General features: G+C 67.9%; 5 protein-coding genes across 5 annotated transcripts; 1 reads left to right on the forward strand and 4 right to left on the reverse strand.

Annotated features, from left to right (window-relative positions):
- Positions 1–855: 855 nt before the first annotated feature.
- Positions 856–4376, forward strand: EMIHUDRAFT_118763 (hypothetical protein; the record flags this gene model as incomplete). The annotated part of the gene is made up of 5 exons (XM_005769428.1): positions 856–1488; positions 1556–2908; positions 3134–3165; positions 3897–4158; positions 4251–4376. 5 exons carry the CDS (start codon positions 856–858, stop codon positions 4374–4376), a joined length of 2406 nt encoding a protein of 801 aa, XP_005769485.1.
- Positions 4377–9581: 5205 nt separating this feature from the next.
- On the reverse strand, positions 9582–10806 carry EMIHUDRAFT_75883 (Chromodomain helicase DNA binding protein; the record flags this gene model as incomplete). Its single annotated transcript, XM_005769429.1, has 3 exons — positions 9582–9929; positions 10012–10104; positions 10291–10806. Coding segments are annotated over 3 exons (957 nt in total), but the record flags the coding sequence as incomplete, so codon positions are not given.
- Positions 10807–10873: 67 nt separating this feature from the next.
- EMIHUDRAFT_59155 (hypothetical protein) lies at positions 10874–11191 on the reverse strand (the record flags this gene model as incomplete). The annotated part of the gene is made up of 1 exon (XM_005769430.1): positions 10874–11191. A coding segment is annotated over one exon (318 nt), but the record flags the coding sequence as incomplete, so codon positions are not given.
- A 4450-nt stretch (positions 11192–15641) lies between these two features.
- On the reverse strand, positions 15642–17120 carry EMIHUDRAFT_118766 (hypothetical protein; the record flags this gene model as incomplete). The annotated part of the gene is made up of 1 exon (XM_005769431.1): positions 15642–17120. The coding sequence occupies one exon, from the start codon at positions 17118–17120 to the stop codon at positions 15642–15644; it is 1479 nt and encodes a 492-aa protein (XP_005769488.1).
- Positions 17121–19480: 2360 nt separating this feature from the next.
- On the reverse strand, positions 19481–20361 carry EMIHUDRAFT_244533 (hypothetical protein; the record flags this gene model as incomplete). Its single annotated transcript, XM_005769432.1, has 3 exons — positions 19481–19510; positions 19603–19962; positions 20254–20361. 3 exons carry the CDS (start codon positions 20359–20361, stop codon positions 19481–19483), a joined length of 498 nt encoding a protein of 165 aa, XP_005769489.1.
- Positions 20362–21394: the final 1033 nt, after the last annotated feature.

Here is a 21394-nt window from a genome sequence, read left to right on the forward strand (position 1 = left end):
CGATGGCGTGCCGATAGGTATCACCAGCCAACACAAAACAGGGGGACCACTGGCCTTGATTTTAGCATTAGCTGAATCCACCGTTTTCGTGAAATAAGTAAGTACTGCTATACACACACACACACACACACACACACACACACACACACACACACACACACACACAGTCACACAGTCACACAGTCACACAGTCACACACACACACACACACACACACACACACACACACACACACACACACACACACACACACACACACACACACACACACACACACACACACACACACACACACACACACACCTCCACCCACGCGCACTAGCTGGGCCTTGCACTTTGAATGCCGTCGGGCTCCTGCCGTCTAGACGTGGAGACGCGAGGGTCGCCCCCCCAGATAATAGTCAAAGTCGACGAGTGCGCCTCGGCCTCGGTATCTCGGTGGCAGAGGCGATCTAAGAGGCGAACCAGAGCACGGCTGGGCGTGTGAGCAGCCGTGTTGCACTGTGCGGCGACTATTTGTCATCAGGAGCGCGCCGCCGCCCCTACACGGCCGCCGCCGCCCTCCCGAGGACAGATAATAGTCAAAGTCGACGAGTGCGCCCCGGCCTCGGTATCTCGGTGCTTTTTTAGCGAGCCCAAGGAAGTTGTCGACGTTCGTCCCGCCGAGAGTGAGCGGCCTTTCGGCTTCTTCCACTCGGTCAGAATCTCCGGGCAGCCGATGTAAGCTGGGAGGACGGCACGCCGCCACCACACAGGGATTTTAAGGACGAAGGAGAGGAATGTCAAGTGCTCTGATTGATTGATGGGAAGGCGAAACACAGTCCGACCAACGACTGGGACACCAACGCGGTATGGATGCTCTGGCCCTTGACGCGCAAACACGGTTTTCTTGCGCAGTTACTTTCGCCTGTCGCTCTCGGCGGCGCTTCCCGCACGATCCTCATGAGATCGAGGCGCAAGAATCAGCCCGGGGCGCGTCTCGTGCCGCCGCCGCTTCGCTCGCTGCGCTCCATCCGCAGCGTCTCTATTCGCGGCGTGCCCACCGCCGCACCGCCGCTGCCCAGTCTGCGGCTGCTGCTTCTCCCACCAGCGCCGCCGGCACGTGCAACGCTCGCGCTGCGTGTGACGGGAGCCGGGCGCGTCGAGTCGCGGGTCTCCACCGCTTCGCTCGTGCCGCGCTGCGACGTGCCGCTCCACGTGACGACCGTCGAGCGGTCGACGCTCAACCCGACGTGGGAGATCGACACAGACCGGCTGCCACCGTCCGTCCTGGCGCTGCGTGCGGTGCGGCTCGTGCTTGAGGCGGTCGGGCTCGATGGCGTGCCCTGTGCGACGCTGATGTCGATGGAGCTGAGCCTCGCCGCGCTTGTGCACGTGACGGCAGACGCCGACGCGGCAGCCGGCGGCGGCAACGGCAGCAGAAGCGGAGGCGGCAACAGCACCTCGGCGGCGGCACTCAGTTCGCTCGCCCTGCTTCCGCCGTGCACGGTTCGGGCCTTTCGACGCCCGTGCCAAGCACCTCCGTCCCTTGAGCCAGCGTCACTTGTGCCGACAGGTGGTCGTCGAGCTCGAGTCGGGCTGCGGCCTGCGCCGCCTCTTCACCACCGCCGACGCCGTCAAACCAATGCTGTCGGCGGGCATGCTGGAGCCTGTGCTCCCTCACGCGTGGCCGGCGGGGGACTCTGCCCAAGAGAGCCCGGCTGGCGCGGCGAGCGACCCCGCTGCCCCGGGCGGCGGTGTCGATCAGGCCTGGCTCGAGCGGCTCGAGCGGTGGGCGGCGGCCGCGCTTCCCGCGGCGGCGGCGGCGGCGGAGGCGGAGGCGGACAACGCCCTGGCGGCCGAGCGGCTGCGTGATGCGCTGCAGGGCCGCGCTCAGCGCGGTGCGAGGGGGGCCGAGGCTCGGCGGCGCCAGGCGGCGCTCGCCGCGCTCCGCGACGAGGTGGGGCGCGAGGAGCGGGAGTGCGAGCGGCAGCGCGCTGCTGTCGCGGCGGCGGCGGCGGAGGTGGAGGCGGGCGCAGCCGAACTGGTCGGGCTGGCCGCGCGTGCAGCTGCGTCTGACGCGGCGTTGGCGGTTGGCCCGTCCAGCTCCGCCGCTCCGCTCTGCGCCCGCCGCGCCGCGATGCTGCGCGAGGTGCTGCTGTCGCTCGGCAAGCTGCTCCCCGTCTTCCCGTCCGGCGCGCCCGCCGCGAGAGCAGGGCCTGCCGCCGCCCGGCTGCCCGTGCCGCTGCCGACCTCCCCTTCCCTTTGCGGGCTGCGCCTCGGCGGCGGCGGCGGCGGAGGCAGGCCGCCGCCCGACGACGAGGAGGCGAGCGCGGCGTTGGGGTTGGCGGCGCTGCTGGTCCGCAGCATGGCGTCGATCGGCGAGGTCCGCCTCTCCTGCACGCTGCACTTGCGCAGCTCGCGCTCCGCCGTGGGCGTGCAGCCGCCCGATGCCGACGCCTCTCCTGGCCGCGGGGCGCCGAAGCTGCTGCCTCTCTTCGGCCGCGGCGCCGACGCAGCCGCGGGCGCAAAGCTGCTGCTCACCGCGGCGGAGCAGCTGTTGCCGCAGCTCGAGGCGCAGCTGGACCCGGCGCCGCCCACCGCAGAGAGCGGCACGCCGACATCCCGCGCAGGTGTGCCGGTCGCCGCCGCGCCGCGCAGCTCCCTTTCGGCCGGCGGCATGCTGCTAGATTTGCTCGCCGCCTTTTTCGCCCGCGTCGCCAGTTCAGAGGGAAAGGCCGCGACGCCTCCAAAGACGCCGACATCCACCGCCCCTGAGGCAGGCTCGCCAGCGCCGTCGTCTAAGGCAACCATAACCACACATCCGCTGCCACTGGCTCCGCCGCCGCCGCCGCCGAACCCGCCGAACCCGCCGAACCCGCCGAACCCGCCGAACCCGCCGCCGCCGCCGAACCCGCAGCTGCCACAGGTGGAGCCGCCGCCACCACACCCCGCTGCAAACGGCAGTCCTCCAACCGCAGCCTCCTATATCTCTGATCATTCGACGAGTTCTGTGCCAGTCTTTCATGTGGATTAATAGCGACATCGTTTTCACGTGGGCTCGGTATATCATTTAAAAGCTTTCCCGCGCACATGTGACGCTGACGGCGGTCGGGCGGTGTCCGGTGAGAGTCGCTCCTCGACGAACCTGCAGGCTCGCTCGCGGCTCGCGCGCACGAGCACCCTGTGCCGCTGTCCCTTCAGAGAAAAAAACACCATCATTACACCGCTTGATCCGTGTAATCAACGCTTGTATTGTGAATACTATATACCCCCCCTTTTTCTTGATGCGGTGACGGCTTTAAGTCAGTGTTACACACCTCCAAGCATGGAGGACGGAGGAACACGTTCACTATTCCTTGAGTAGTACTGTCACCGAGAAAAAGACGCCCAGCCAATTCTCGGTCAGCCGTTCCAGGATGCAGGAAAAAATAGTTTCGGTGGTCTGAGGCGGCCCAGCGGACCCCAGCGGACCCGTTGGCACGGCCAGCGCGCGTGGGGCACCGGGGCGACCCCCCCGTCTCACTAGTGTCCTTCCTTTGGGTGTGAAAACGCGACCTCGCCGTCAGACGAGCAGCGCACCGTTAGACGGAGGCGCGCGAGCGCTCGGAGGCCGCCCGACACGACTCACACATGCCTGCGTTGGAGTATTTTTCCGGTCCGATTTTCGGGTGCTCTGTTCACGGCACGGAAAAAACAAGCAGGTGAGAGGCTCGTCCTCCGACTCTCACGCCTGCAAGCCGACTGGGGCACCGGAAAATTATTCCGAGCCGGCGGTCCTCGCGTCCGACTGTGTGAGTGACTCGTGAGCCACCCCGACACCGCTCGGACCGCCTCTCCGCGTCGGCGTCCATGCCGCCGGAGCAGTCGAAACGTGGGCGTCTGAGCGTCGCCTGTGTCATCTGCCGAGCTTCCAGGCGGGCCTGCGACGGCAAGTTTGCCGACTGCGCCAAGTACGTGCCGCTACCCGCGACCGCCTCCGACGCTACCGGCCCGTCTCAGCCCGCCTCGCCACCTTCGAGCCGGCCTGTTCGCTCCAAGACGAGCCCGGGCGGCTCGCAGCACCGCGGAGCTCCGGTTTCCCTCGCCGCCGAGCCGGCTTACGCGCCCGTGGAGGAGATGCGCGACAGGACCGACCAACGCTACGACCTCAAGCGGCGGCGGACGTCGGAAGAGGCGGTGGGAGAGCAGCGGCCTCCGCGGACTGGGCGGCCGATGCGGTCATCGAGGCGGATGGCAGGACGAGGAGCGGGAAGCTCGGCTTCGAGCAGGCGGACGGCCGCCTGATGGAGCTGCTCGTCCTCGCCTCCGCCTCCGCGTCGCCGGACGCGCCGCTGTCGCTGCAGCTGGAGAGGTGGCTGGCAGTCTGGGCCAAGCCGCCGTTGCGTGTGCGCTAGGAGCGGCACTGAAGCCGTACTGACACACAGTTCTCCTGCGTTTGCTCGCGCAGGTGGTGGCGAAGTTGCTGCAGCGGCCGGAGCTACTCACCCCTCCTCACCCCGGCCAGGACGACAAGACGGCCGACGGCGAGATACGTGGTTCGTCACACGGCGCGCGGCCGGGAGGCGAAGAACCCACACTCGAGAAGTACGAAGAACGTGCGGCCCGTTGGCCGTTGACGCTCGGTGCCAGTCGAGTGGGTCAAAACTTGCACGAGCTCAACGGCGAGTTTGCCATCTTCAAGGCTTTGCCGAGTGAGCAAGACCGCGTCGCCGCGACGCGCCTGCCTCCCCGTGCCAGAGCTCAAGTGGGAGAAGGAGGAGGGTGGCAGCCTCTCTTCCACCTCGCGTGCGGGCAGGTTTGAGGACGTCTGCAAGTAGATAGCATAGGCTCAGGCGCGCACATTACGTAGCGGGTACACCGCGCGCGCGTGATGGTATGTGTGCCCTGTGTCTCTTGTTTGTCTGGTCTGTGCCTGTCTGAGTGAGGTGGTCTCTCAGTGGCCTTTACCTAGAACAAGAAACCTACACAAACTAGGCGGATTGCATCACGTGGATCGATATAAGATTCATTATTTGGACGCATCCCAGAAGTGACGCGAAGGCCCACACGAATGCAGGCCAGAGTCTTACCTCTCCTGCAAGAACGCAGCGGTCTTGGAGCTTCCCCGTCACGTTCCTGCCGCATCTTATCCGTGGCGACGCGCTGTGCCATCGAGCCGTACTCGGCCGCGACGCGCGTCGAGGCACGCTGGACCGACCAAGCAGCGACGCCAAAGCGTCGACCGATAGAGCGCCACGCCCAGCAGTATGGGCGTCGACCGCTCTCTCGAGCGGCCGCGTGGTGGTGCGTGGCGCGGACGTCACGGGCGGCAAGCGTGGAGCCGCTGGAAGAGCCGGTGCGAGCCGTGGACGGCAGACGCTCCCCACGTCGCCGAGAGAGGCTGCGGGAGAGGGTTCAGGAGGCCACCGGAGGCGCCGGGAGGCTCGGGAGCCGCTAAAAAGTGGCCCGGGCACCTCGCGCCAACCGTCTGGTGGGGCCAGGTGGGCTCAGGAATTAATCCAGGATTTTAAGGTGATCCACTACACCTGACCGAGAATTGGCTGGGCCGCCTCTGGGGGCCTTGTTGCTTTGACATGAGAGATCGAGACTTGCGAGTGTGGGGAGTCTCGTGGAGTGTTGTGGGGAGTCCAGACCGCACAGAGACCTCCGAGAGTCGAGAGAGCAGAGTCCAGCTTGAGTTCCTCCAAGGCGGTACCCGGCACGTCGCGGCCACAGCGCGCGGAGCAGACAGCAGCCCCGCCCTTTCAGCAGAGAAAGAGCACGAGGCGGTATCGCTCTCCGGCCGACGAGCTCACTCGAGCGACTCCACCAGCCTCCGCGCCTCTGCCAGCAGCGCGCTGTCGTCAGCAAAGAGGCGGAGTGCAACCTTGTCCAGGTCGTAGGGCGGTTCGAAGCCGAGGCTGACGAGCCGGCGGGTGTCGGCCTTGCTGGGCGGCAGCCGCGTCGCGAGCCGCGCAAAGAGCGCGATGCCGCGATCCGGCGGGGGGGGACGGCTCAGCCGGCGCCACCCCGCGCCCTCTTCGGTGGTGTGCAGCGTGTCGAGCCACGTCAGCTCGCGCGGGTTGATGGCGTTGAACGAAGGAGAGCGTCCAGGCGGCAGCCAGGAGACCTGGAAGAGGACCCACGCCTCGCCGCGCTCGTCCACCTCGCAGCCCGCCGGTGCGTCCTCTCCATTCACCAGCACCTCGATGAACGAGTCCAGCGGTGGCCGCACCCGCCGCGGAGCGCCCGGCTGCGGAGGGGCGGCCGCAGCGCTTGCCGTCTCGGCCGCCCCGCCAGCTCTCGCCTCGTCGCCGCCCGCCTCCTCGTCCGACTCGTCGCCCGAGCCGCCGTCCGACTCTCCGTGAGAGACGGCGACGCGAGGCCGCTTCGAGTGCGGGCGAGAGGACGACCCCGACGGCGTGTAGGAGGGCTCCTCGTACTCGCCGTCGCCGCCAAAGCTCTTGCGTGGCCGCTTGGCGCCGGCGCCGCCGCCCATGGACTTGCGCCCGTCGGGCTTGCTGCTCGCCAGCTGCTCATTCACTGGCTGCGTGAGCGTCAAGTAGCCCTCGTCGGCGAGAATCACCTGACCACGCGCGCGCCGGGTCATCAGCACGGCCGGTGTGCGCAATGGAGGGAGAGCGCGTGCGGCACTCACGTCATAGGCGCGAAGCAGCGCGTGCAGCGATGCGTGGAGCTCGGCCTCGGGCGGCAGCTCTCCGGCGCCGAGCCGCAGGCTGACGATACTCCCCTTGGCGTAGTCGGCGGCGAGGCCTGTCTTTCCCGCGCGCAGGTCAATCTCGCCGCTCAAGTCGAAGCCGCCGTCGGCCAGCAGCTCGAGCTCGGCGCAGCGCCGACGCACGTACCGGCCCACCTCGGCCAGGTGCGCGCCAGCGGCGAGCTGGCCAAGGGCCGCCTTGAGCTTCGACGTGCCCTGGCCGAGGCACAAGTGCGCGGCCGACATGTCCGCCGCGAAGAGGAGCTGCAAGTAGAGCCCGTGCTGCGTCGACTGCTGCGGCGCCGCGACGGCAATCCAGGGGACGCGCGCCCACCCGCCGCATCCGACAGAGGCGCGCACGGCGTACGCCTCCCCGATCGAGGTCTGCAGCTCGAGGACGATGCCGTCCATGAGCTGGCACCACCTGTGGTTCTTGCTGAACTTGACGCCGTCGCCGCGGTAGTCGTACTCTGCCATGAGCCGGTCCTGCGGCGGGGAGGGACGGGGGTGGGCGAGGAGCGAGCGCCGAGAGCAGCGCGCGGGTGGGGTGGCTCCCTCACCATGCCGTCGCGCAGCTTGGTCGCGACCACCGTCGGCGCGTCCGGGAAGCGGAACGAGAGGCGAGGCACGAACTGCCCGTCCTCGCTCTGGGCGACGCGCAGGTCAACGTACACTGCCCGCCGCTCGGCCGCCGCCTTGACGCCCCGCATGTGCTTGAGAGCTGCCTCGCGCGTCCGCTCCGCCTCGCGCGCCTCCTTCTCCTGCTGCCTCTTCACCCGTGCCTCCTCCTTCTCGGCCTCAATCCGCCGCGCGCGCTCCTCGGCTGCCGCTCGCTTCGCTGCGGCGGCCGCGGCTTTCTCCACCTGCTCCGCAGCGCGCGCCGCCTCGCGCCGCACCGCCTCCTCGGCGCGCACGTGGCGGACAGCGGCGCGCTGGCAAAGCTCGGACAGCACCGTTGTCACCACCGAGCGCACCCGCGCCGCCTCGCGCGCCTCGCGCTCGGCCGCGCGCCGCCGCGCCTCCTCCTCCCTCGCAGCCGCCTTCTCGGCTCGCTCGGCCGCCTTCTCAGCCGCTCGCGCCTCGCGCTCCGCCCTCCGACCTGCCGCTCCGGCCGAGTCTCGCCGACCGCCGCCGCCTCCGCCGCCGCCTCCGCCACCGCCGCCGCCGCTCATGCCGACCTTGGCTGGCGCTGGCCGCTCGCAGCCGGCGGGGTACAGGCTCAGCACGAACCTCTCCGCCGCGGTGGCGGCGCCGGCGCGCTGGAGCGCGCACGGCGCATCCTCACCGCCCTCCCCTGCGCCGTGCGGGCTGGCGTTTTCGCGCTGCGACGGGCTGTCGCCCTCTGCAGTGGCTGCCGCCGCGAGGACCGGCAGCGCGGCCAGAAGATGGCGGAGGCGGTTGCGCAGCTGGCGCGGCTCGACGGCTCCGGCCGAGGAGCTGTCGTGCGCCGCCTCTGGGCCGCCGCTTGAAGTGGCGCCCAAGGAGCCCGCCTCGCCTCCCGCCTCGCGTCCGCCTTCGCTGAGCAGCGTCAGGCCGTGGAGCGACCGCAACGAGCCGTCGGCGAGCATGGCTCCCCACGATCCGATGCCATGCGCATGCACACCCAGCAAGAGGTCCGTATCCTCCGCCTCGCCCCAGATGCGCGCCGCCGCCGCGCCGTCGGCGGCCTCGTCGGCCAGTGTCGGCGCGGCGGCGTCCGCGCCATCGGCAGCCTCGTCGGCCACGTCGGCACCAGCCGCGCCAGGCACCACCGGACCGAGGATCGCTGGCTTCTGGAGCCGCGCCGGGAGCACGGGCGCGTGGAAGGCGCCCACCTCTACTCCACCACCTTCGGCTGCCGGCACTCCCCCCACCCCGGCCGCCTCGATCGCGGTGCGCAGCCGGCGCAGGTCGAGCAGGGCGGCGAGCAGGTTCGCTGCCCGCGAGGCGATGCGGGTGGAGAACCAGCCCTCGAGAGAGGTGGGGACGCGCATTGCAGGCTCGGGGGGGGGCGCGGGCGTGGCACCCGCTGCAGGCGGCGCTCCGCGCTGCAGAAAGTGCCACAGCCGGTGCCGCGAGGCCTCCCACTCGGCGGCGGCGCCCTCGGCGTCGAAGGCGCCGTCCTGCTCCGCCTGTGGGCAAGGACAGGGGGTGGCGGGGGGGCGACGTCAGCTGGAGCTTGGCGCGGCGACGGGGCGCTCGTCCACGCCTGCTCGCGCACGCACGCCAACGCTACCATCACGGCCACGTCAACAACGGCGGCCACCTCTGCATCGTCGCGGCCGCCGAGCGTCGCGCTCGCTGCAGCGCGCAGCTCGGCGGGGCGGCCATACCCCAGCGTGTGCAGCCCGCTGAGCACCGCCGACAGCTGCGCCTTGGTCCACGGAGGGCCTGCCTGCGCCGCCTTGGACGCGTCCTCCTCGGGCGGCGGAGGCAACACATTCGCCGAGAGCCTCCGCGGGGGCCCAGCCGCCCGCCGCGAGTACCGCGACACGCCGCCGCTCTCCGTCATGCGGTAGGTGTCCTCCTCGTCCGCAAACTCGTCGTCCTCGCCGCCGAGGTCCGCCTCAGCGTCCTCGCCGAGCACCTTGGACCAGAAGTGCGGGTCGTGCAGGTCGAGGGCGGCGTCGCCGTCGTGCGCCACGAAGGTGGCGCTCGCAAAGACGGAGGCCTCTCCGCCGCCGCCGCCGCCGCCATTTCTGTGGTCGGCGTCAGCGGTGGTGGTGGTGGTTGCGTGCGTCTGCAGGATGGACTCGATAGAGGCGGCGTTGAAGCTGGCAATCTTCTCGTCGTGCTCCTCCGAGAAGAGCCGCTGAGCGCCGTGCTTGAGCAGCGCCTCGATCTCTGTCGCATCGAGCTTGCCTCCCGGCGCGCTGGCTGCCGCCTCGTCGCCGCCTTGCTCGGCATGGTAGTTTGCGCGGCCGATGATGGCCTGCTCGAGCCCCAGCTTCTTGTTGGCGGAGCGGTAGAGCTGGTCCTCGTATGTGTCTCGCGTCACGAGCCGGTAGACCCGCACCGGCTTGGTCTGGCCGATCCGGTGGCAGCGCGCCTGCGCCTGCACGTCGTTCTGCGGGTTCCAGTCGGGGTCGAAGAGGATCACCGTGTCGGCGGCGGTCAGGTTGATGCCGACGCCGCCCGCCTTGGTGCCGAGGAGGAAGAGGAAGGTGTTTGAGCCGGGCGCGCAAAAGCGGTCGATGGCCGCCTGCCTGCGCTCGCCGGTCACGCCGCCGTCGAGCCGCTCGTGGCTGAAGCCGCGGTGCGCGACGTAGTCCTGGGCCGGGCGCAGCAAAGGAGCGGTCAGGGGTGGCGCGGCGCGGGTGCAGCCGCGCCGTCGGCGGGGGCGCGCGGGGCACCTCGAGCAAGTCGAGCAGCATCCGAAACTGCGAGAAGAGGAGCACGCGGTGGCCTTGCGCGCGCAGCGAGGGCAGGAGCTTGTCGAGAAGCACCTGCGGCGAAGAGGGCGAGGGGCGAGACTCGAGGAGGGAGGGGCGCGGGCTCGAGTCGGCGAAAGAGGGCGTGCCGCTGCCGGGAGGCGCGAGGGGGTCCGGGTCTGGGCGAGGGAGCGGGGTGGGGCGCCGCGCAGAGGCGGGAGGGCGGGGGAGGGTACGCGCCAACTTGCCGGACGCCGCGACGAGGCGCTCGGCGTACTCGGCGTCGCTGGCGGCCTCGAGCCCCTCGGCCTGCACGACGCCGCGCAGCAGAAAGGGGTGGTTGCAGACGTGCCGGAGCTGCATGTGCATGTTGAGGAAGGAGGGGCCGGTCCGCGCGTCCGCGCCGCGCAGCAGGAGCGACCGGTTCTGCTCGAGGATCGCGCGGTAGCACGTCTTTTGGTAGGCGGTGATCTCGACGTGGAGCAGCGTCTCCTCCATCGGGACGAGGCCGAGGTCGACGTCGCGCTTTGTCCGGCGCAGCAGGTACGGCCGCAGCAGCTCCGTCAGCGCGCGTACCTGCTCGGCCGACTGCAGGTCGCCGTACGAGGCGAGGAAGCGGTCGGCGTCGTCGAAGCGGGCCGGGTCGAGCACGTTGAGCATCGCCCACAGCTCGCCGACGTGGTTCTGCAGCGGCGTGCCGGTGAGCAGCAGCTTGTGCGGCGCGCAGAGCGAGCGGAGGGCCTCGCTCGCGCGCGAGCCCCGGTTCTTCAGCCGGTGCGCCTACGGGGCGTGAGCCCGCTCCTCGCCGCGTGCCGTGGGCGAGCCTCGGCGCCCTCCGGAGGGGAGCCTCGTCCACCACGACGTACGCCCAGCGCTCGACGGAGCGGAAGATCTCGGCGCACGCGACGAGCATCTCGTACGACGTGATGCACACGTCGAAGCGCGGCGTGCCGCACCAGCCGAGCGGCGCGCCTTGCTTGCCGGTCGGCTCGTGCGACGGCCAGCGGCAGCCCGGCGGCGGCACCGCCCACTCGAAGCGGACGAGCGCGTCGCGAGCCGCCTTGTTGCCGTGGAAGAGGACTGCGTGCAGCCGGGCCCACGCCGCCACCTCGCGCTTCCAGTGCGGCAGCGTCGAGAGCGGCGCGACGATGAGGAAGGGGCCGTGCGTCTCGCCTACTCACAGCTGCATCCGTGGGGCGCGGCGCCGCCGCGAGGAGGAGGCGTGTGGCGGCTCGCCGTGCAGCTCTGAAAGGGCGCGCAGCATGCTCACGGCCTGCGCGGTCTTGCCGAGCCCCATCTCGTCGCCGAGCAGGACCGAGCGGCCCTGCGCGTGGTTGACGCGCATCCAGCGGAGCCCCTCCTCCTGGTAGTCGCGCAGCCGGCGCGCGGACTCACCGCTCCCGAGCGGCGGCAGCGAGGCGCGCAAGCCCGCCTCGCTGTCGCCGGCGGCGGGCGCGGTGGCGGGCGCGGCGAGCAGCGCCTTGCGCGCCTCGAAGGCGGCGATGGCCGCCGCGCCCGCGGTCTCCGGCCGCTCCCACGTGCAGCCGTCGTAGCCAAGGCCCTCCCACTTTACGAGGTATAGCATCGTCGGGGCGGCGGTTGCGGCGGCGGCGGCGGCGGCAGTCGCGGTGTCGGTCGGGGCGGCGGCAGAGCCAGCAGTCTCGACTGGGCCGGTGGACGCGCTTGCAAAGGCGGCGGCGGAGCCGGGCGCGGGCGGCGGGATGGGCTCGGCGCCGGGTTCGCGCGCGGCGAGCACCCGCTCGACCGCCGTCCAAGTCTCGCTGAAGCCGCTCTCTGCGCCGGCGTCGCGCCGCGAGAGAAAGTGCTGCAGCGCGCGCAGAGAGAGGCGCCCGTCGGCGCGGATGTCCGCGGGGACCATCCAGCGCGCGTGCACGTGGGCCAGGCCGCGCACCTTGCACAGGTACTCCTCCTCTCCGCGCCGCCCGCTCCCGCCGCCGCCCGCGCCGCCGCCCGCCGTCGCCGCGCGCAGGATGGAGCGCGGCGAGGAGGGGCCAGCGGCGACAGAGGCGGCGGCGGCGGCGGAGCGGCGCGGGCGGGCGTCGAGCACCTTCTCGATCGAGTTGGCCTCCTCCTCGGCCTGGGAGGGTGGCGGCCTCGGCGGCTCCTTGCGCGCCGCCTTGGGCGGCTTTGGGCGCGCAGCAGCGTCCTCGCTCGACGGCGGCCGCTTTGCGGCGCCTCCCTCACCCTTGCGGCCGCCCGGGCGCTGCTGCACCTTTGGTTTGTGCATGCAGCGGGCCTTTCTCACGCCCTTGCCGCCGAACTTTGGCTTGTCGAGACACGCCACGCACGCGCCGCAGTCCTCCTGGCGAAGCTGGTTCCCCGCGGTGCACGAAGGGCAGTAGAAGTCGCCGTCGGGCACCTATCAGCGGTCGAGATGGACCGGGGGGGAAAGGAACGGGAGTGATTGCAAGGACCGGGAGTGATTGCAGGGGAAAGGAACGGGAGTGATTGCAGGGAGTGACTGCCGCGATCAGCGAACAGTGCACGAAGGGCGAGGTGGCACCTCCGTCAGAGGAGGATCGCAGCACGCCATGTGCCACTGCGCGACGCAGCCCGGGCCATCGCAAAGCAGCATCTCATTGCCTGCAACCCACCATCCCAGGCCGCAACCGCTGCACCGAGTGTCGTCGCCCGTCGTCGTGACTACTCGAGTCTGGACCAGCACGGCGCTCTCGTTGTCGGCGTCGACGCGCAGCCGCAGCGTGCCTCCGGCCGCGTCGATCTCCGCGGGCGTGAAGTCCCGAGCGCTCGCCACCGAGGCCATATCCGACTTGGTTAGCTCCGGCCTCGGCACGCTCTCGACGGGGAGCTGCGATTGGCGGCGCGAACTGCTGGCCTGCCAGGCGCGTTTCTTCTTCGGTTACTGTTAAAAAAAAGTAACAATACAGGGTTCGCGAGGGGGGTCGCCGAGGCGCCGAGGGCGCGCGGGGAAGCTCGCAGGGCGTTGGGGTAGCTATGCCTCACGTGCAGCGCCGACGGTCGGGGTCGGCGGAGCACGCCAGCGGCAGGAGAGCGCCTGGGTCCCAGTGGGACCCGGGTCCCAATATTCGTTCCGGTCCCATTCGGGTCTCATTTGCGATTGACATGTCACAGTACCAGTTGCAAAATGTCACACACATATGGGCCTTTATGTCACGGGACGTACGCGGGGGCAAGCAAGGGGATTGAGGACTGGCGATTCACATGGAGGGTGCCCACCGCGGCGGACGCCGCGTGAAGGGTGGCGTCGTGGGCAGCAAAAGCGAGGCGAGCGCGCGACAGAAGCGTGCGCAGTGTGGTGCTGCGGCGTCGGGCCGGCGAGGGCAAGCCGTGCAGATTGCCCGTGCAAAGGTAGCGGAAGCTTCGAGCGAGGATAAGGCTGTCGAGGAGGAGGTAGCGCGAGCGATGCAGCAAGGCAATGGCCTCGTGCAGGCGACGCTTGAGCACCTCGAGACGGCTGAGCGGTCGTGGGATAGGTTCGTCGAGCTGGGCGGCGAGGTGATTGACAGGTATCCGAGCGAGGTGCAGGGGGTCAAGTACATGTCGAAGATGTCGCGCGAGCGGCAGCGCATGTGTCTCGCGCAGCGCGGGGTGCGGCGCAAGGGCGTGCAGAACATGCGGTTCGCAACTACGTCGCTGAGATGGCCAACAACCTTTGGCAGACAAAGTACCCCGCGTTCGGCGAGCTGAGCGTGGCAGCGCGGCGTGAGTACTGGTCGACGATCTTCCGGGCGTACAAAGCCATGTACGCGTCCGCGTCCGCGCCAGCTGCGACCATGGAGGACGAGGAGCGCGCAGAGCAGCTTGTGGCGCAGACCGAGGAGGTGTACAAGCGGCAGCACGTGTACCGCACGGAAATCTTCCAGCTGCAGGACCTCTTCATCGGCGAGCAGGAGAGCATCGAGAGCGTGCACGAGGACCTCATTACGCATTCGGCGTTGGCCATCATGCAGAGCTCGGCGGCACGCATCGGCATGATGGCGAAGACGCGGCACGATGAGCGCACCGTGCGATGGAAGAAGGAGAACCCGCTGCGCGTGCGTGATGTGGTGAGCGCGCGACGCAGCGACGGGATGCGTGGTGTTTGTGAGCCGCTCTAACGACGCGTGCCGTCGCGCTCTCAGGTGCACAAGGTGCGCAAGCTCGTGTTGACAAAGGCCACGGGCGTGTGCGCTGGCGAGGCGACGTCACAGATGCAGCTCAACTGGCGACGGGTGAAGAAGGAGTACTTCTCGGTCTACCTCTTCCGCTCGGCGGTGACGGCCAACGCGGTGTCGCCAGTGCGGCGCACGACCACGGTGCTCGAGGCAATGCAGATGCGATTCGGTCGGTACCGGGCGTGCCGCGCGGGGCTGACGGAGAGGCAGCTGGCGGCGCTCGAGGCGAGGCTCGAGTCGCACGGCTACGTGCGGCTGCGCGATACGGTGTACAAGAGCTGGAAGGAGATGCACGACGCGTGCGAGAAGGACGCGTGGCGGTACAACGCCGGTGTGCTCGACGACCCATCGCTGCCGGAGGTTGGGAGCGGCGGGCGCGTGCGGCTGAAGGAGGCGCTGCTTGCGCAGCACGTGTATTTGATGCTGCAGCGCGCCGGCCTGAGGCTAGGCTACAAGCCGAATGCGTTTGGACTGTGGTCGCTCCGTCGGTATAGCATCGCGATGGTGGTGAAGAGCTTCGGCATCTACCTCGGCACGCGGCAGGCGCAGCACAACAAGGCCACGGGCAGCACGGTGCAGTCGACGTACGACGCGGACAACGGCAGCTTGGAGGTTGGCGCGGCCGAGATGGACCGCCCGCCGGAGGACATCGAGCCGGGGACTCGCTGGCGGAGACTCGCGAACCGGCGATCTTTCAGGTTCAGCGGCCGTCGGACGTGCAGGCAAGGCAGGTAGCTTGCCGACCACTCCTCTCTCGCAGCGCGGCGCGGCCTGAGAGCACGGGGGGAGGGAGCGTTGCGGCCGCACCGCTGGACGGAGCGCTTGGCCTCCCTCGCGCGGCGAGCTGCTCCCGGCCCTGGGCCTGCGGGAAGCTCACAACAAAACCTCTTGCCGCCGAACCGCTTTCCGCTGTCGAGGCTCCTCCAAAGGCGGGCGCGGTGCGGGCGGCGCGTGGCGCAAACGGGTGCTTTGTGGGGGGAATGAGGGGCTTGTGCACATTTCGTGTATGTATCAAGCGAGAGACGAACACGCGGGCGCAACGAACATGGCTAGTACAGCAGAGCACAAGGCGGCGCATCCCGTAGCCGGGCGCCCGACGGGTTCCCACGCCCCCTGGCGGAGGCTGGTAGTTGTTGAAGGTTTGGTTGAAGACCTGGACCTCGAGGGCCTCGACGCGGCCCTGGAGGCACTCTCGGTTGTGCTCGATGATATATACGCAATATTGCGATATTTGAGACATCGCGTGTCCCATATTGCATATACTCGTGCAACAACCCGTAAGCACCCCAGCGTGACCGGTCTTACTTAGACCCGTTAAGCCTCGAGGCTCAGAACTTAACCTACTACCCAACCAGTACTTTTAATTTCTTCCCGAGCCTCACCGCAGGCTCACACGGGACCTCACGCGCTCCCCACACAACTCGCGCACCGCTTCTCCCCCCTCGCCCCCGCTCGTCACTCTCCCTCGACGGCGGGCCCCTCGTCGATCTCTGCCTGGCTCAGCCCCGCCGCCACCCTCGCCAGCCGGCGCTGCAGCTCGGCCACGTCTGCACCAGCGAGCCGCCACCGCCGGTGCTCGATCCCGGCGTCGTAGAAGCAAAAGAGCGGCAGCGCGTTGACGTGCACGAACGCCTCGTCCAGCACGCGCAACGCCATGCCGTCGTCGGCGCCGCCGACGCTCACGGCGGCAAAGTCGAGCGGCGCGTAGGCGGGGTCGGTGGAGAGCTTGTTGTACACCGCGACCAGCATGCGGCTCGGCGGGTCGTCGGCGCGGCCGAGCAGGGCGACGAGGGGCCTGTCCCCCGCAGCCTCCACCGCCGCCTTCCACTCCCCGACCGTCGAGACGGCGCGGACCCTGTGCCCGCGTGGCGTGGCAACCTCGGGGTAGAAGTATTCGAGGACCCCACGCAGACCCGCCTGCGAGCGGAGCATGCCCAGGATCGACGGCAGCGCGACCTCCGCCGCGGGACCGCTCAGCACGGCGCGGAACTCGTCGTTCTGCAGCAGCAGCTTTGTGAGGCCGGACGCAAGCTCCGAGTCGCCGCCGATGACGGCGCGGATGGAGGGCAGTGCGACGCAGAGGGCGAAGGGGAGCTCGTGCTCCGTCGCGAGCCCCGACGCCGCGCGGCCCTCCCGCTGCGCGGTCGCAATCAGCTGCTCCGCCCGCCGCAGCGCCGCCGCCCCGCGCGCCTCGTCTCCTATCCGCAGCTCGAGGTCCTCCTCCTCCTCCTCGCCGCCCTCCTCCTTCGCTTTGGCGCGGCGCCCCTCCCGCGCCCGGAGCTCCTCCTGGTCGGCGCGGAAGCCGATCGCCTCGAGGGACAGCAGCCCGCCCGCGTGACGTGTGAGCCTCTCTCTCAGCGCCGGCGAGCCGGTGCGGAGCGTGCGGTACCTCTCCTCCTCCGGCCGTTGGGCGAGGTTGCGCACGAGGGAGAGGAGCGCGGAGCAAGCAGCCTCGAGGGCGGCGGCGTCCTCGCATGAGCGCTTCAGCAAGTCGAGCGCCGCGCCGAGCGACGGCCCCATCTCATTGATGGCGCCGCCGAGCTCGTCGTTGCTCGCCAGCTGCTCCTTGACCAACGCCAGCTTCTCCGCGCCGCCCTCGTCCACCATCGCAGTCATCTGCGCGCGAAACTCGGGGTCGTCCATCATCGCCCGCACTTCGGCCATCGCCTCCGGGTTGGATGTCAGTCGCTTGAGCTCCTCCAGTGCCTCCGGGTCAGACATCGCCTTTTGCAGCTCGTCCATCGAGAAGTCCATGCCGCCGCCGCGCAGCCGGTGTGTCGGCCGGTCCATGGAGAGGCCCATGCCGCCGCCGCCACGCAGCCGTCTCGAGCAGTCGCCACGCAGCCGTCTCGAGCAGTCGCCGCGCAGTTCTCTCGAGCAGTGGTGACGCGCCGCGTCTGCCGAGGCGAGGAAGGAGAGCAGAAGTAGGGACATGACGGCACTTCGATAGGGGTAGGGACTGGCGAGGAGACCGCACACGCGCTCTCCGAGGCTCCACTCGTCGCCCTGAATGGTTGCCCAGGTTGTTGGGGACACGATGCCGGCGTGAACACCCTGAACACGACTAACTAGCGTCCATAGACACCTCACTTAGACCCCACACACGGTCTCGTCCGTGCCTCGCCGGCCGGCGAGATTGCTAGAGGCGGAGCGGTCTGCTCTAGCCTCACACATCACTTCCTGTCGTCTGTTGTTTGAGTTGTGCCCTTGTTTGTGCCCTTGGCACCGTGGAGTGCTGGGGGGGGCGACAGGGAGGATGTGGCCCTGAGTTATGTGTACGCCGACTCAGGGTGTGTGGCAGCCAGCTGGCTGTGTGTCTTGTGAGCTTGTTTGTGTCTGTGTGTCGCTCGTGCGTGTCGTCATCATCTGTCTAGCGTCCACCCATACCGCGTTGGTGTCCAGTCCGAGCCTGGCTGTTCTTCACCTTACTACCTACCTACCTACTAACTGACGGATCCGCTCCTGACAGTGGCACGCACCGCGCTGTGGCGCGTGCCACTGTCTTTGTTTGAAGTAAAAAGTCGAATCAGAGCGCCGTCGGCGTTGTCCCCCGATTTTGTCCCACGGACCGCCCCTCCGCCCGTCCGGGACCGCTCCGGGACGCACGCCGGCGAAGCACCATCAAGCTGCTGTACGGCCCCGGCATCGCCTCCCCTGGCTTAGCTAGACTGAGAGATGTTGTGCACATGGTTAGTCTCTACAATATATACACTGACACTTTACCTCCCAGAGCTCGTCCCGGTCCGCCACAGCCATCCTCGGCCTCCGGAGGGCCCCGGCCGCGGCGCGGTGCGGCGGCGTCACAAATCCGACCACAGAGCACCGGGACGCGGTCGGGCGATCTGAGGTCCAACTAGGCATATGCATTGCCCATCCAGGGCTATCACCTGGACCCATCAACAGGCGCCTGCGGCGCCGTGGTCACGAGGTGTTGTTCACACCTGGGCAAGCATTCATGCAGCACAGTACGAGAAGAGATGAGCAAAAACAATTTTTCGGTGGCTCCTCGACAAAACGTAAACGAGGAGAGACTCGCGCGCACTGGCACAGCCGAAAAGAATAAAAAATACAACAAAACTCCCTCCCAGAGAACACTAGAGAGAGATTTTTAACCATACCAAACAACTCTAACACTCACACGTCATTTGGGGCCTGGAGGCCTGTTCACGCGCGCGCAAGACGTGCAGACAGAGGGAGAGGGAGAGAGAGGGAGAGGGAGAGGGAGAGGGAGAGGGAGAGGGAGAGGGAGCGAGGGAGAGGGAGAGGGAGAGGGAGAGGAGAGTAAGAGGAAGAGGAAGAGGGAGAGGGAGAGGGAGAGGGAGAGTAAGAGAGAGAGGGAGAGGGAGAGTAAGAGAGAGAGAAAGAGGGAGAGTGAGAATAGAGAGAGTGAGATGGAGAGGGAGAGTAAGAGGGAGAGGGAGAGGGAGAGGGAGAGGGAGAGGGAGAGGGAGAGGGAGAGGGAGAGGGAGAGGGAGAGCTCGCCCTCCATGCGGCGCACCATTGAGGGGGCGCTGCGGACTATTAGGCCTCGTCGCACATCGCGCGCATTCTGGATTGTCTTATACCTCTTATTTATCTGAGGTTAAAATATCCATTTGAAAATGCTTGCCACCTCTCGCACGGGGATGGCGACGCCAATTCAGCCATCCTGAGATGCAGCGCCCTCCGGCCAGCATCTCAGGATGTAATGGCTCAATCAGGGATGTCGTGGACATCTTTGGTTGCCTCAGGCATCCCAAGATGCATGAAGCAATTCAGGATGCGCGAAGCAATTCAGGATGCGCGCGCGCGCGCGCATCCTGAATTGCTTCATGCATCATGGGATGCTCGAGGCAATCGAAATTAGAATGGAAATCGTATCGGGCAATTTCAGATGCCTCAGCATCTCAAATTGCGGGTTCCCCGCCCCTGACGTATTTGAGAGACATCGTGGCCCATATACTCGCACGACCTCAACGCTGCTCACAAAACAACCCGGCATGCGCATCGGCCCCGTCCGACTCCGAGCACCGAGGCCGTCCGTGTGCCAATCCCCAGAAGCCAAGATCCATATTACATCACAATGTATAAGTAATCACAAAATTGGGCCGCCTCCGAGCACACTGTGTGCACTCGCATCTCGTCCTCTTCTCGCAGCGGCCGCGCGAAGCAGGCTCGGCCGGCGCGAGCAAGCCATGTGGCAATCGCCCCGCTCGCGCCGCTCCCTGGCGCATGCGCGTGTGCGTATGCGTCGGGTCCCCAGTGAGGCTCAGGGCGCTCCCGCCGCACGGCACGCATGCCCCCGCCCCCCGCGACTACTGCGGCGGCGGACACATGACACTCAGCTTATGACGCAGGCGCCGTCGTCTGCGGCGGCCGCGGTCGGCGCGGCGGGTGCGGCGGCGGGTGCGGCGCTCGCGGCGGCGGGAGCGGGGACGGGTGCCGCCTCGAGAGCCTCGATCCGGGCGCGGATGTCTCGCAGCACCGGGTCGCGCTCGGTTGCCCCCGCGAGCTTGATCTTGCGCACGGCGCGGTTCAGGAAGAATGTGGCGGCCTCGCGGTCCCGCTGGCGCATCTCGGCGGGCGCAGAGTTGGACTGGGTGATGCACGCGTCGGCGCTCCGCTGCGCGATGTCGGCCTGCTGGAAGAGGATCTCCTCTGCCGTCAGCCTCACCTCGTTGTCGCGATCGCCCAGACTGCTCGTCTCGATCAGCAGCGGCCTCCTCAGTCCGACAGCGGCGATCCGCTCGAGGCAGCGGTCGGCGGCGCGCAGCGCCTCCAGCGTCGGGGCGCCGATCTGGTCGGCGGCGCAGAGCGACCGAGATAGGCCCCACAGCTCGCGCCACAGGAAGTCGACCTCCGCGCCTGCGTCGCGCCCGTCGCGTGCAGCCCACGCGTCGAGCGTGTCGAGGGCAGAGCAAAGCGTGTCCACAGCGGCGGCAGGCACACGCGGCGCGGCGAGGCGCCGCTGCACGCGGCACACAGCGGCGCACGCGGCGCATAGCTCGCCCGCGTCGTGGCCGTACTGCTGCTGCAGCTGGAAGCTCTGCCGCGTCGCGAGCATCGCGGCTGTTGGGTCGTCGTCCACTTTTTTGAGCGCCTCGACGCGCAGGCGCGCGGCGACCTCGAGAACCGCATCGGCCGACACGTCGATCCCGACCTTTGCCGACGCGGTGTCGGAGACGGTGCGGGACATGAGGCGGCCACTGGCGCCACGTTATCAAACCTGCGCCGGGTTCGGCTCCGAAGCGTCTAGGGGTCTCTGCGCGCACACACACACACACTCTTCGCAGTTTCTCACCAACTCTCGCAGCGACCTTCATGCCACCTCTCGTTCTTCCCACTCTCGTCCTCGTTCTCTCTCCTGCTGTTTCATCCTCTGACTCAGCTCTCCTCGGCCTCGTTCTGAGACGCCGCTGCCATCTGCCTTGCTCTCGCTGCTTCTCTCGCCTCTCTGCGTAACTCCGCCCTCCTCGCGGCATAATTTGGCCCTCGAGTTTATCGAGCTCCCCTCGCGCAAGGACCACATTTCTGACTCCCACTCCGATCATTTGCCTCCAAGTCATGTCGTTGCTCAGGTCCACTCTCGTTTCGAGCACTTGAACCTCAACGGTCGGTGTTGGCACTGGGGTTCCCTTCGGGTATATCGTGACAGCTGATGCCGGGATTACCACTGGTGTTTCGTCCTCCTCGGAGTCGTCTTTCCCGGCTTCCTCTCGTTCGGCTCTATACGTTCATTACGTTCATCGTGGCTCACCCTCCATGCCGTGAACAGGCGCCCTATCCATCCTATGTTCTTCTCTCGCTCCTCTGCCCGTGCCTTGGTCTTGTCGTTGTTTCGCACATAAATAAATAAATAGAGCAGTCGGCCCGCTGGGTGCGCTTCTGAGTTCCCCGGCCCTGGATGTGCGGTTGATGACTGCACTCCAAGTGCTCCAAGTCATCTCCAGGAGAGATGGGCGACGCACGAACACAGAGGCACAGTGCGCACCCCGCCCCCCGCTCACAGGGCGTGTATCACACAGGCGTGGTCCGTGGACTGTGTGTGTGACTCCTCGGTATGTCGATTATGAAGTGGACAATCCCGTCAGGCCGGTGTCACGTGCTGAACATACGTTTATAGCGCGACCAGAGTGGTCGTGACCGTGGTCGCAAGTTGGCGACCATGTTGGCGACCATATAGGGTTTTTGGTCGCATGGTCGCTGGCCTTATGTTGGCGACCACGCGA

The sequence above is a fragment of the Emiliania huxleyi genome, assembly GCF_000372725.1.
Source record: "Emiliania huxleyi CCMP1516 unplaced genomic scaffold EMIHUscaffold_423, whole genome shotgun sequence".
NCBI lineage: Eukaryota > Haptophyta > Isochrysidales > Noelaerhabdaceae > Emiliania > Emiliania huxleyi.